Genomic DNA, 14,154 nt, shown 5'->3' with positions numbered 1-14,154 from the left:
TTTGTGTCTCTTTTCTCTAAGATGAGCCTGCCAAGTTTTTGAACAAAGCCAGAGGAACCGTGGGAATGTCATCATCCCTCAAAGGAGATCTTGAGCTGAGCTGTGAAGTATCATCTGCCAGTGCGGCCGTTGTGTGGAAAAGAGATCAAGTTGTGATCACTGAGGACCAAAGAACTAGCTTCATCTCCAAAGGGACTCAAAGGAAGCTCATCATCAAAGGTGCCAAGAAAAGTGACGAAGGACATTACTCCTGTGAGACAGGAACAGACAGAGTCACATTCCAGGTCAAGATAAAAGGTAAGACATGATGATGCCTTTGTACCACTATTCAACACTTGACTTCACATCATGATCTACATTTATTTACCTTATTTGTGTTTTTTCCCAGAAACTCTACCAATAACTGCCTTCTTGAACAAAGAGGCAGTCCAGAAGGAGGTGAGAGCTACTCTCTCCCAGAGAGCAACTCTCAGTTGCAGTGTTTCTGATAGCAAGACAGAGGTGAAATGGTACAAAGATGGCAAGCTGCTGATATCCAGTAGGACAATATACTCAGAAGTAAAAGAGAATACTCGTCAGCTGGTGATTGAAAAGGTGGAGAAGAGTGATGCTGGAGAGTATACGTGTGAAGCTGGAGGGGATAAGATGGTCTTCAAGATAACTGTGTCAGGTATGATCAAATTGATTAATAGAATTTTAAGAATAATTTCATCTTCATAAAGTTAATTTAATTTCTGTCTCTCTGATTGTGATCTACTGTATGGGTATAATGTAAGTTAACATATAACCACCTGTCACATCACATTTATTTGATGTAGTATTTAATGTATGAAATAGATGCCCTCAAGGAAGCACCAATCAGATGTCTCATGTTTCAGTCAGTGATCTTACACATCTCATAGCAACATTTAATTCTCGTTTATGTTATCCTCAGAGGCCCAGTCGGCCTTCTTCAACAAGGATTCAGTTCAAAAGGAGGTGAAAGCCACTGTCTCCCAGAAAGCCACTCTGAGCTGTGAGGTAGCTGATATTAAGACAGAGGTGAAATGGTTCAAGGATGGCAAGCTGCTGACTTCTGGCAAGACAATCCATACCGAGTTGAAGGGCAAGAGTCGGCAGCTGGTGATAGACAGCGTGGAGAAGAAGGATGCTGGGGAGTACATCTGTGAGGCTGGGAGTGAGAAGTTGTCTTTTAAGATGCACGTGGCAGGTAAGGAAGGGTAGACTTTTAAAATGATATGCCTTTGGGTCAGCCTTTAATATGCTCTGAATGAATAACATTTGATATTTTCTCTGCCACACGTCCTCCATCAGAGGCCCAGTCAGCCTTCTTCAACAAGGAGTCAGTTCAGAAGGAGGTGAAAGCCACTCTCTCCCAGAAAGCCACTTTGAGCTGTGAGGTAGCTGATACCAAGACAGAGGTGAAATGGTACAAGGATGGTAAGCTGCTGACTTCCAGCAAGACAGTCCATACTGAGTCGAGAGGCAAAAGTCGGCAGTTGGTGATCGACAGCGTGGAGAAGAAGGATGCTGGAGAGTACATCTGTGAGGCTGGGACTGAGAAGCTCTCTTTTAAGATGCATGTGGCAGGTAAGGGAGTGTAGATTTTCAAAATAATATTACATTTTGTGCGCTTATTAATATGATTTGAATGAATAACATCTGATATGTTCTGCTCCATCAGAAGCCCAGTCAGCCTTCTTCAACAAGGAATCAGTTCAGAAGGAGGTAAAAGCCACTCTCTCCCAGAAAGCCACTCTGAGCTGTGAGGTAGCTGATACCAAGACAGAGGTAAAATGGTTCAAAGATGGCAAGCTGTTGACTTCCAGCAAGACAATCCATACTGAATCAAAGGGCAAGAGTCGGCAGCTGGTGATTGACAGCGTGGAGAAGAAGGATGCTGGAGAGTACATCTGTGAGGCTGGGACTGAGAAGCTCTCTTTTAAGATGCATGTGGAAGGTAAGGAGAAAGCAGCAGGTTTAACTAATAACACATTAAAATGATCAGATCCTTCTGGTTGTTGTTGCTTGATGTATTTTGAGGGGCATTTACATAGTTATAAATGTGAAAATTAAGAAAAAACTAAAAAGAGAAAATCTTTAGATATATGTGTATAGGCTTGTCACTTTTAAACACTGAGCATTTAAAAAATTGAAAAGGAACAATCATTTTGCCCCCAAATCATGAAACCAAGACTTATGGCCGCTTTTAGCAGATTAAAAATGGCATTCATTGTGTGAAAACAGTGGATGTGGTGTGTTTTGTGTTTGTGTCTGTGGTCTCTTCTTAGTGTTGATTGTAAATGTCACATTTTGGCAGAATTGTTGGTTGCTTCAGTATTGAGATGTCTGACGTGCTTTGCCAGGGGCTGTCCAGAATACCATTTTTGGTATTCCCACTTTCTGCCGGAGATGACAATTGAAAAATGAGGATATTTTCTCGCTTGTATGCACTAGTGAGCTTCATGCCTTGATTTCTTGTAGCATTTGTTTGCAGAAGTGGCTCGGGTGGTGTTGTGGTTGTCTTGCTTGTCAGTTCCTGTTCATAGATTTGGTCTTTTTCTTTCTGAATTAGTTGTTTTTGATGGATGTATTGTGCCACTCTATGGCAGCTTGTATATGCTGACTGCAATCTGTTGCATCTCCCTGAATCTGACACACTTTATTGGAGCTGATTGCTCTGTGCACTGTGTCTGTATGTTTTGACTGTGCTTGTCCCATAAATCCAAAGCAGTGTCTGTGCTGGAAAGTCTCTCACTTTCTTTCTATGGGTAACTGCTCTGCCACAACACTCCTTCACAGTTACATCTACAGAAGTCCAGGCTAAATCCGCTTTCCTCAACAAAGAGTCTGTCCAGAGGGAAGTGATAACTACTCTCTCCCAGAAAGCCACTCTGAGCTGTGAAGTGGTTGATAACAAGACCGAGGTGAAATGGTACAAGGATGGCAAGCTGCTGACTTCCAGCAGAGCTGTTCACATGGAATCAAAGGGCAAGATTCGTCAACTGGTGATCGACAGGGTAGAGAAGAAAGATGCTGGAGAATACATCTGTGAAGTTGGAACAGAAAAATTGGCATTTAAAGTACAGGTGACAGGTACGCGGAATCAAAGGGAATAGTAGATGTGCAAATGTCTGCTTGTCTGAAAAGTTTGGGTGGAGGATTTTAACTTTTTGTTTAGGGGAACTGCTGTTTTGGTTTGAATTGTGAATGTCGTATGTTGCTAGTACAGACATACAAAATGCAGCATGCTGGTTTTCACATTTATCCACCGTATTTAATCCCTGTTGAAATTTGGTTGTTCCTACGCAAATTTCCTGGTTATATTTTTGCTTGTATCTTCTGTTGTGCAATATTTTTGAATGAGTTGTATTAAAATGAAGGGGGAGGTGACATGTCATTATGTTCTCTATAATTTCTTTTGCAGAGATCCAGTCAGTCAAGTCAGCCTTCTCCAACAAGGAGTCAATTCAAAAGGAAGTGAAAGCCATTCTATCCCAGAAAGCCACTCTGAGCTGTGAGGTAGCTGATATCAAGACAGAGGTGAAATGGTACAAGGATGGCAAGTTGCTGACTTCGAGTAAGACAATCCATGCAGAATCGAAGGGCAAGAGCCGGCAGCTGGTAATCGACAGCGTTGAGAAGAAGGATACTGGGGAGTACATCTGTGAGGCTGGAACTGAGAAGCTGTCTTTTAAGATACAGGTGGCAGGTAGGAGGAATGAGATGTTTTTAATATATCTGGGAATATGGAAATGTGAACTGAATTGTAGCATTGTGTGTTGTTCCCCTTGTTTGCGTTCATTATATGTGTTCAATATGGGCTGAAAGCTGTTGGTTGTGTCCATGCATTTTAGGTTGACAGATATGTTTTACATGTTTTTTTACTTGCTCTACAGAAGCCCCAGCTGGCTTCTCTAACAAGGAGTCAGTCAAAAAGGAGGTGAAAGCTACTCTGTCGCAGAAAGCCACCCTGAGCTGTGAGGTTTCTGATTCCAAGACAGAAGTGAAATGGTACAAGGATGGCAAGCTGCTGACTTCCAGCAAAGCAGTCCACATGGAGTCAAAGGCCAAGAATCGTGAGCTGGTGATAGAAAAAATGGAGAAAAAAGATGCTGGAGAATACACATGTGAGGCTGGAACAGAGAAGCTGGTATTCAAGTTGCAGATGACAGGTGAAATATTTTTTAAACATAATTTCCCTTTGCCACAGTATTGATAACTGTCTGAAGAAAGCACTAAAAATAAGCTTTTATTTCTCCTTAGATGCAGCTGTCAAGTTCCAGAAGAAGCTAGTCAACGATGCTTGTATTGTTCAAGCAAGTGAAAACATTGTTTTAACCACTGAGCTGAACTCAGAGAGTGGAAGTGTGAAGTGGTTTAGAGATGGTGTGGAGCTTAAGGAGAGCAGCAAGTATGAAATGAAAAAAGATGGCTTTTCTCGTACCCTCATTGTAAAATCCACTGAAACTAAAGACAGTGGATCATACTCTTGTCAAACTGCGGATGACAAACTGGAGTTCAAAGTTCAAGTTAAAGGCAAGTGGTAGAATTGTGGAAATTGCTGTACAGACTTCTTCAGATGTCAGATATTGTTTTGATATCGAACTCTTATGTTTTCCTTTCAGATGCAGCTTTGAAGTTTGTTGTCCCTTTGAAACCTGCTACAGTGGAGTTGGGCGGCACACTTAGCCTGGTTTGTGAGCTAAATCAAGCCACAGGGGATGTCATCTGGCAGCGTGATGGTCGTGAGATTAAACCTGGAGGCAGGCACTGTGTTAGGACAGATGGTGCTAAGCGGGTTCTCACTGTGACTGGCATGACTAAAGAAGATGAAGGAGAATACAGCTGTGAATGCAGAAATGATAAGACCTCTGCTAAAGTCTCCTCAAAGGGTAATTAATCATTTGTTTAAACTAAAAAACTTTTTCTTTCATACCAGTGTGCTTCATTTGATGTTGCTGCTTCCTTTTAGCACCCAGAGTAGTGCGGCTGACCACCAAACTGAACAATGTGGCAGCAATGGAGGGAAAAGATGCCATTTTCAAGTGTGCTGTTGCTCCAGCGGATGTGAACGTGAGATGGTTCCACAACAGTATTCCCATCGCTGTTGGGCCCAAGTACAAGGTTGAGCATGGTGGTAGCAGTCACTCACTCACCATCATCTCTGTCACACAAAAAGATGCTGGAGAGATCAGTGTTGACGCAGAAGGCAAAAGCTGCAAAGCTACCCTACAAGTGCAACGTAAGGATATGCATTTCTTGTTAAAATATCTGTGTATCAATAATTCATTCTCCTCATTAACTTTGACATTTCTTTGCATCCTAATCAGATGAGCCAGTGACATTTAAGAAAAAGCTAGAAAACATAACAGTGGAGGAGCAGAGTGAAGTGAAGCTGGAGGTGGAGCTCAGTAAGGCATCGGATGAAGTCAAATGGATGAAGAATAGTGTGGTGCTCCAGCCTGCAGGAAATATGGAGATTCGAGTGAATGGAGCTAAGCAGAGCCTGGTCTTCAAAAGTGTGACTCATGCTGACCGGGGCATCTACTCCTGTGAAACTCTGGATGACAAAACCCAGGCCAAACTCACTGTGGAAAGTAAGACTGATCCTCAATCACATTTTTAATCTACAATTTGAAGTCTTTAAGGCTGTATCTCCACCCTAGACCTGATAATCTTATTCTTCATTAATTAACACTCAAACGTTTCCTCCTCCTCCCTTCAGTGAAGAAGGTCCAGGTAATAAAGGGCCTAACAGAAACCAAGGCACATGAGACAGAGACAGTGACTCTTGAGGTAGAACTCAGCCAGGCAGACGTTGAAGGCTCCTGGACCAGGGATGGCGCCAAATTAAGGCCGGGAGCAAACTGCCGCATCACAGTTTTGGGAAAGAAGCATGCCTTAACATTCTCTAATCTCAAGAGGGAAGATGCAGGCACTGTTGCCTTCCAAGCAGAAGGAGTACATGTTTCTTGCAAACTGATTGTCACAGGTAAGGGCTGCTTCAGGTCACCAAGGTCCTGATGACCAAACTACTATTGTTGTGCAGCACTCATTCTGCCAGAGAATCATAATCTAGTCACTTTTTGACCAATACATATTGATTCTACAGAACCTCCTGCCATGATCTCTAAACCCATTCTGGATATCAGTGTTCCTGAGAAGGAGAAGGTCACTTTTGAATGCGAAGTGTCCAGAACAAATGCCGATGTTAAATGGTTCAAGGTGAAAAATTTCACTTGGAATCACTCAGTGCAGAGTGAAATGAGATTGAAAGTGTGAAGTACACATATCACATTCTGAAAAATGTTTTTATCTACAGGGTGATGTAGAACTGAAACCAGGAAAGAACTTTGGCATCCATTCTTTGGGCCGGAAGCGCTCTTTGGTCCTCAACAAATGCACCTACGAAGATGCAGGCACTTACATCTGTCGCACTGCTGATGATAACACCTCTGCCAAGCTCACCGTTCAGGGTAATTAATAGTCATGTCATGAAGCACACAAATCAGTGTACAGTGTAAAGAAACATGTTAAAAATATGTTTTCCATGCAGCCAGAGATATTAAAATTGTTAAGAAGCTGGAGGATGTGGAGGTGATGGAGAAGGAGAGTGCTGCATTTATTTGTGAAATCTCACATGATGAAGTGGAATGCCAGTGGTTCAAAGGAAGTGCCAAACTCAAAGTTGGTGACAATATCAAGATGAGACAAGAGGGTAAGGCCTAATAAAAAATCTGTATATTAATGTGATTCAACTACCTGTGTAATCATGCAACATTATAGGATTTACCTCAATTATGATTAACACTTATAATGAGATTGTATTACTACTTGCTGTTTGTTTCTTATTCCAGGCAGAACCTATGTACTGCTGTTCAAATCCGTCACCCCAGAAGACATGGGTGAGATTAAATTCACAGCTGACAAGGCATCTTCGACTGCAAAGCTCAAAGTGAAAGGTAAACAAGTCTGATGTATGTGCTACATTAACATAAATGTACATAGTGTTTATTGTTGCATGTATTAGCTAACCATTATGTCACAATGTTCAGGTGCAGTTGCAAATGGATTAATTCTATTCACTATTGTGAAAGCTGTTAGAAATTTGGCTATGTAGGAGCAGGTTTATATATATATATATATATATATATATATATATATATATATATATATATATATATATATATATATATATATATATATATATATATATATATATATATGGTAAATGGTCACACTAAAGTTAGATGAAATGTCATCTTACTGAAAGATTAAACACGGTCCAATATTCAGACAATACCAGTGAAATAGGAAATCCAGTTGCAACTTGCTTTTACATTGTTATACCTCATTGAGTCCTGATGGCAAAGGAACCAGAACTAGCTGAGGTTAGACCTGAGATTTTAGAGCTTTAGATTTTTGTGATGGTCTACAGAGAAAGCATCATGGTTCCAGTAAATGTGGACATATTGGAGACATTTGAAGACTGGAAATCTCCAGGAGAATGAGAAAGACTATTTATATTAGATAGCTTGCATCATCATGCACATGTTGTCTTGTTTCTATGTCAGTGTCTCACTGTTTGCAATCAAACAGACTGATATAAAAACAAAAATGAATGGCAAGTATTGTTACGAGAGGCTAGCTATCCGCTTTAGCTTTTGCAAAACATGTTGAAACTGATTATCCAGTACAAATAAGCCCTATTTGCTTTGGCTAGTACATGATTCAATTTTGAACATTGGCTGTCCCACAATGCTTAGGCAAGGGCTTTGGCAAGGCCTTGGCAGTAATAGCCTTTAATCTTTCTTTGAGGCATACATGAGAGTTTTCATTGATTCACTGTTATTGTAACTGTAGAGCTGCCTGTGAAGTTTGTGAAGAGACTCAGGGATAAGATAGCGATGTATAAGCATCGTGGTCACCTTGAATGCCAAGTTTCACGTGCCAGTGCAAAGGTGAAGTGGTACAAGAATAAGATGGAGATCAAACCCAGCAAGAAGTATGAGATCAAGAGTGAGGATGTGTACCGAAAACTCACCATCAACGACGTGGACGAGCGTGATGAAGACACGTACACCTGTGACGCCACTGACGACAAGACATCCTGTAAACTACTTGTAGAAGGTAACCTGATGGAAGATGAAGATGGTTTATTGGATTTTCAGTGTCAGGTTTTTGAAATGTAGGGCATTCATGAATATGACTTTGAAAATACATGTGCATACTCGTATTTACACAAAACAAGCCATCAGACTCTATGTCAATGAGGATTCTGTCTATCAATGTATATTTCTGTCTGTCTGTCTGTCATTTAGTCGTGCACTATAGGAACATTATGTTGATTTATTTGTAGGCCCTTTTGGAACAAGTCTGACCTACTGAATGAAATAGTATACTAATTGTATAGTATACTAAGTATACTAATTGATATTAAGTATTTGAGCAAGATAGAAATGAACAAAACTGCTCACTTAGACTTTGGTGCAAATTCATTAGGTTGTTTCAATAAGGTCCTTTGAATTGAATAATAGACCATTTTCACTGAAGACAATTTCGACATTTCACAGTAGAAAAAGTTTGGATGTAAATAATATATTTAATGATGGCCAAATTTGTTTAGTCCCTCTATTTCAGGTTCCTGGTTTTGTGTATGTTGGCTTACTTTCTCATTGTCATGTCTTACTGGGACACTTGAATAGAGAGGAGCTATTGTTGATTTTTTTTTTGGTAATACCTGTGTCTTTCCTTCTATGGGACCTTTTAGAACCTTGGAAATGTAGGACTTAAAAACAATGCTTAATGAGGATTAACAATAGCCATTGATTTGCACTGCATGTAATGTGTTTGTTATACTTTATGGATTTTTGTGTCATTTTTTGGTAATTCCAATTCAGTTGTGTTATTTTGATATTACTAATGGCAAATTATCATATTAGTTGCTGAAATATTGAAGAACCCTTTGATTTAGTTGTAGCTCTAAAATAAATCCCAAATTAACACAATTAATATTTTAACAATGACAATGAGAAGGAGCAGGAGGGTTTTATATACATGGAGGCAATTGTTAGAGGTCTATCTGACCAAGTAATGACAGGTGGACTTTTATTAAACGAATCGTACTTGTCAAATTAAATTGGTGTATATGTTGGAAGGGAGATAACAAAAAATTGCAGTATAAAAATAGCAAGCTAGGTTTGAAACCATTTTAAAACGGTGTCTCCATTACACCACCAGAGAGTGCTAACAAGTTTATCTCAGAATGTATCTTGGTCACAATTGATAAAATATGTTGTTTGTTTACATTAGTGTTCAAATAATTACTGCATGCTAATGTAGTATTATCAGATTCCCAAATATCAGTTCTGGCCTTAAAGGGGCACTATGTAATTTTGGAGGAGAATTTCAATAATTATACAAGTAATAATACAACCTAAAAATATACATTTTTTGCATAACTGAATAAACAAGCTGTTTAAGGAAGAAGACTACTTCACCAGAACACTGTTTGAAGCTAGAAAAGTGGAGTCCACTGAATATGAACAAAGTAAAACAGTATGAAATTAAACGTTTCTTTATTCAGTTCAATCAGTCATGAAAAAATCTTTCACTTCTTACAAAAATGTCTTCTCTAAAACTACATAGTGCACCTTTAACATTTGTATTATTAGCCTGAAAAATCCAATACTGGCTAGGTTATAGGTTTTAAGATGATTTTAACAGCACACAAAAAATTGGATTCCCATTAAAAACAAGTTCTGACCACTAACATTTGGCACTATGATAAAGTATATGGGATTTGTAATTTGATTTAGGTCTTCATAAAAGCTTAAATATTTCCTATGCTCCTATAGTATAACTCAACTATTTTTTATTCTAGTGACTTCTAACTTTTTCTTTTCATGACCCCTCCAGAGCAGTCCATCAGCATTGTGCGGGAACTTAGTTCAGTTGAAGTGACAGAACCCTTTGCAGCTGTTTTTGAAGTTGAAATCAGTATGGAATTGGTGAAACCTCCTACATGGACTCTGAATGGAGTTGCTGTTCAGGAGAGTACTGATGTTGAAATGGAGAAAGAAGGCACCATGCACCGTCTTACATTCAAAAAGACCAAAGCATCAATGACAGGACCTGTGCAGTTTACAGCAGGGAAGAGCAAATCTGTAGCCCAGCTCACAGTCAAAGGTAAATGTGGTAAATCTTGTTTATATTGCAGTTTGCCATGATAACGTATGTACTGTGATGCTGCTGAAGGTAAATTTATCTAATCACATTCTATTCCTCACATTTAGAGCGTCCGCTTGAGATTGCAGAGCCCATCAAGGATGTGAAGGCAAAGGAGAAAAGCTCAGCCATGCTTACCTGCAAATTCTCTGCCTCACCCAAAGATGTTAAGTGGTTCAAAGGTCAGGTAGCTCTGACAGCATCAGACAAGTATAACATAAAGCAAGATGCTACAAGGGCTCAACTTACCATTCAGAGGTTGACTGAGGAGGACAGTGGAGAGTACCGCTGTGAGTCTGGACCTGCTAAGTCCAAAGGCACACTTACTGTTGAAGGTACTGTTAGAACCTTTAAATACTACACAAAACACAGCAATTCTGCAACGTATTATTAGATTAAACATAGATAAACTATTAGAAGTATTCTTCAAACTAAAACAGTCTTGTATTTTTTGTACAGTGCGTGAAATTAAGGTCACCAAGCACTTGGCTGACACAGAGGTTGACGAAGACAGCGATGCAGTGTTCACAAGTGAGATTAACTATCCAGATGAAGAGGTACAGTGGCTTCTGAATGACAAGGTGCTCTTCACAAATGAAGTCAACACCATCACTCATGAAGGAAAGATTCACAAGCTCACACTGAAGAACCTGGCACCTCAGGATGGAGGTACTATCACCTTTCAAGTACGCAAGGTGAAAGAGTCTGTGACACTTAAGGTTAAAGGTAAGAACCATCATGTGTTATGTGTACTAGCACAAAAAAATAACTATCAATAAAAGGCAGGAAATCAAACAACGGGACTACAGGCATGGTCATACTATGCCTACAGTACCTTGAATCTGAACTCTGCATTTTCTTTATTCCTCTCCAGAGAAGCGTGCTGTCTTTCTCAAGTCTCTTGATGATGTCATTGGGGAGGAGAAAGGCATGATAACTCTGGCATGCGAGGCGTGCAAGCCCAGGGTTTCTCCCACATGGAGAAAAGAAGGTAAAGTCTTAAAGGCTGGACCAAAGTATGAGCTCCTTCACACGGGCAAGTCTTTGGGACTAATCATCAAGGACGTCACCAAAGAAGATGCCGGAGAGTATACTTGTGATCTTGGAACTGAGGTTTCTAAAGCAAAGGTCACTGTAAGAGGTTGGTATTGTTGTTTGAAATACACAGATTTACAGTGTTAGCCTTCATACATATGGTATTAATGGCAATATCACCAATGTATTCTGTCTGTCCCAAATCTAGAGATTGGCATTGGAATTACCAAATGGCTGAAATCAGCTGAGGTGAATGAAGGAGAGGAGTGTAGCTTTGAGTGCATTTTGTCTCGTGAGAGCACGGATGAGTGTTCCTGGACTGTTAATGGCCAAACTGTTACAAATGGAGGTCGCTTCAGAGTCACCAGTAAAGGTCGCAAGTACATGCTGACCATTAAAGATGTTACTCCTGCTGATGCTGGAGAGGTGGTCTTCAAGATTAAAGACCTGAGCTCTAAAACAACATTAACAGTCGAAGGTAAGCTACATAACTCATTTTAAAGAGGCCTAGACAAAGTAACAAAAATACTAAGGTAGCAAAATAAACACGTTATCATTCCATGTTGCAGGTAAAGCTTCATCTGTGTTGAAAGGACTGCAGAATGTTTGCGCTGTTAAAGGAGAAGATGCTGTATTTACCTGTGAGGTAACAAAGGCCAGTTTCACTGTAAATTGGGCCAAGGAAGGCAAAGCCATCAGAAAGAGCCAGAAGTATGACATTAGCCATGAGGACAGGATCATGAAGCTGATCGTCCATAATGTCTCGGCTCAAGACTCTGGAGAGTACAGCTGTGAAGTTGTTGGAGGCGCAACCACCAAAGCCAAGCTGGAGATCAAGGGTGAGACTGAAGATTATATATTTTACTACCACTGTCTCACTGAAATTTCTGTCTTTGACATTGTTAGAGACTTCCCTATGACAGGAGTTATTCGTAGATTGTGGTAAAAAGCTGATTGATATCCTTATTAGATAAAGAACTGGTATTTTCATATAGTAAACGTATAATGTTTACTGTGCCTTAAACTGTAAAACATTGTTTTCTTTCTCCAGAACCAATCCATAAATTCACTAAAGCGTTGAAGGATAGCCAGGCAGAGGAGAAGAGCTCCGTGACCTTGCAATGTGAGACCGCACTGACCCCTTCCACTGTGGTATGGCTTAAGGGTCACACAGAGCTCAAGGCTGGAGGTCGATATGAGATGTTCCAGAAGGAAGGGGTCTTAACCCTCACCATCAAACACCTGGAGGAGAAAGACACTGATATTTACACTTGTGACGTAGGCACTGCGAAGAGCATGGCAAAGGTGACAGTCAAAGGTAAGAACTTATGTTTGTATGTGTGTATACAAGTTTGGGGTAAGGATTTGTTATGCAGAGCTTATTATATTTTTGAATTCTGGGTGAAGAGTTACTTACTTCTTACCTTTGGAAGAAACACAATTGGTACAGTGTAAGGTGTTTGTTCATATCTTTATTCAAGAGCATGGTCTTTTTTTAATTTAAGAGCACGATTCCAAGATTTCAGGTTCAGATTTTGCAGTGCTTTCCCTCAAGACCTTGTCATTGTAGTCAAATGACCATGTGCTTTGGTTTGCTCTGCTTCTGCTCAAACTGTGTGCTTGCGCTCAGATATATGGTTGCTTGCACAGATTTCCCTGCTCCAGGTTCAGCCCATCTCATTGCACTCAGGCTGCTTCTGTGCTCGTGACATATCTGCTCTTAAAATTCTCTTCTGCTCTTAGTAACATCCCTGCCTTGTGGCGAACGTGTTTGCTTTACTTTTTAGCGCAAACCTTAAGAATGGCTGGTGGTTTGGGGTTCATCCACTTCCATCCTCATTCTCTTAGCTTGAAAGACCACACTATTGAATAAAGACAGGAATAAAGCCCCATAATAATTTGGATTTTAGTGATTGCTGATAAGTAATTATGACTTAGATACAAGCTATTTTATCCTGTTAAAAAAATAGTTTATATTTAACATAGCTGAGTGGACCCTCGATATCAGAACCTGAGACACTTCTACTGTTTTACTGCAATGTTGAATTTCCTCATAGTTTGGTTTGGTTTTGCTTTTAAAGGCCAGTTGGTGGTTATAGTGGAAAAACCACAGGATGTTACTTGTTTTGAAGGGTATTCTGCCACATTTGTTTGCTTTGTCAGTCCTACTGATCTTCCACACGTACAGTGGTGCTTAGATGATAGCCCCCTGCAGCCAAGTCCCCTCAATGATATTCATATTCTCGAGGGGGGGGGGTGCGGTGCCACTCTCTTACTGTAAGAGAACTAACACCAGTGACTCTGGCACCATCTCTGTGGTTGCTTGGGATCAGACAGTTTATGCGTCCCTTGTTATCAAAGGTAACAGACACCACCTGCAGTTAATTCTACTTACAATGTAGATTTGTCAATAGAACTATAGATGAGGTTGATTTTTAACAAAATCTTATGTCTCATGTCGTTTTTTTGGAATTTTGTTATCAGTATTTTGCATTGTGAGTGTATTATTAGAGGTTACGATTTGCTCTTTCTGTTGCACAATTCTGTCTTGGGGTCTGTATGATTGGGAGACTCTTTGCACATCTACAAACTGTGAACAACAGTCATCAGCATGTGCAAATGTTTCAAAGTGACCTGCTCCCAAATGGATTGTCTTGGACTGTTTACTTCATAAAGGAATAGTTCATTTTTTGGTAATCCTTTTTGCATTTCAGAAGGATTTAATTCTGTAGAGTTGTAATGAGAGTTTGATTCTGTTTTTGGATAGAAAAAAAACTTGCTTGTAGCAAAACCTTCATCAACAGGAAGATCAGTTCAACTGTTGGAATCCTTTTTGTCTCCAAAGGCTAACCTTGGGTGACGGGAGCACAACAACAACTCACACATCAT

At 40.0% G+C, this 14,154-nt stretch overlaps 1 protein-coding gene across 10 annotated transcripts in view; it reads left to right on the top strand.

The window, feature by feature from the left end:
- LOC119011284 (obscurin-like) overlaps positions 1 to 14,154 on the top strand; it is a 58,053-nt gene that overhangs the window by 9,980 nt on the left and 33,919 nt on the right. For all 10 annotated transcript variants that reach the window (XM_037084266.1, XM_037084265.1, XM_037084264.1 and 7 more), the window contains exons 9-33: positions 22 to 297; positions 389 to 670; positions 935 to 1,210; positions 1,315 to 1,590; positions 1,685 to 1,960; positions 2,803 to 3,096; positions 3,428 to 3,712; positions 3,900 to 4,175; positions 4,267 to 4,539; positions 4,629 to 4,895; positions 4,976 to 5,245; positions 5,334 to 5,600; positions 5,729 to 5,995; positions 6,116 to 6,228; positions 6,326 to 6,479; positions 6,560 to 6,721; positions 6,861 to 6,965; positions 7,867 to 8,133; positions 9,922 to 10,191; positions 10,299 to 10,565; positions 10,690 to 10,956; positions 11,105 to 11,371; positions 11,474 to 11,743; positions 11,835 to 12,104; positions 12,317 to 12,583. In XM_037084266.1, the coding sequence (XP_036940161.1) occupies positions 22 to 297; positions 389 to 670; positions 935 to 1,210; positions 1,315 to 1,590; positions 1,685 to 1,960; positions 2,803 to 3,096; positions 3,428 to 3,712; positions 3,900 to 4,175; positions 4,267 to 4,539; positions 4,629 to 4,895; positions 4,976 to 5,245; positions 5,334 to 5,600; positions 5,729 to 5,995; positions 6,116 to 6,228; positions 6,326 to 6,479; positions 6,560 to 6,721; positions 6,861 to 6,965; positions 7,867 to 8,133; positions 9,922 to 10,191; positions 10,299 to 10,565; positions 10,690 to 10,956; positions 11,105 to 11,371; positions 11,474 to 11,743; positions 11,835 to 12,104; positions 12,317 to 12,583 (6,264 nt within the window). The remainder of the gene's footprint in view (positions 1 to 21; positions 298 to 388; positions 671 to 934; positions 1,211 to 1,314; positions 1,591 to 1,684; positions 1,961 to 2,802; positions 3,097 to 3,427; positions 3,713 to 3,899; positions 4,176 to 4,266; positions 4,540 to 4,628; positions 4,896 to 4,975; positions 5,246 to 5,333; positions 5,601 to 5,728; positions 5,996 to 6,115; positions 6,229 to 6,325; positions 6,480 to 6,559; positions 6,722 to 6,860; positions 6,966 to 7,866; positions 8,134 to 9,921; positions 10,192 to 10,298; positions 10,566 to 10,689; positions 10,957 to 11,104; positions 11,372 to 11,473; positions 11,744 to 11,834; positions 12,105 to 12,316; positions 12,584 to 14,154) is intronic.

The sequence above is a fragment of the Acanthopagrus latus genome, chromosome 21, assembly GCF_904848185.1.
Source record: "Acanthopagrus latus isolate v.2019 chromosome 21, fAcaLat1.1, whole genome shotgun sequence".
In the NCBI taxonomy this organism is placed as follows: domain Eukaryota; kingdom Metazoa; phylum Chordata; class Actinopteri; order Spariformes; family Sparidae; genus Acanthopagrus; species Acanthopagrus latus.
This window is presented reverse-complemented; position numbering and strand designations above follow the sequence as displayed.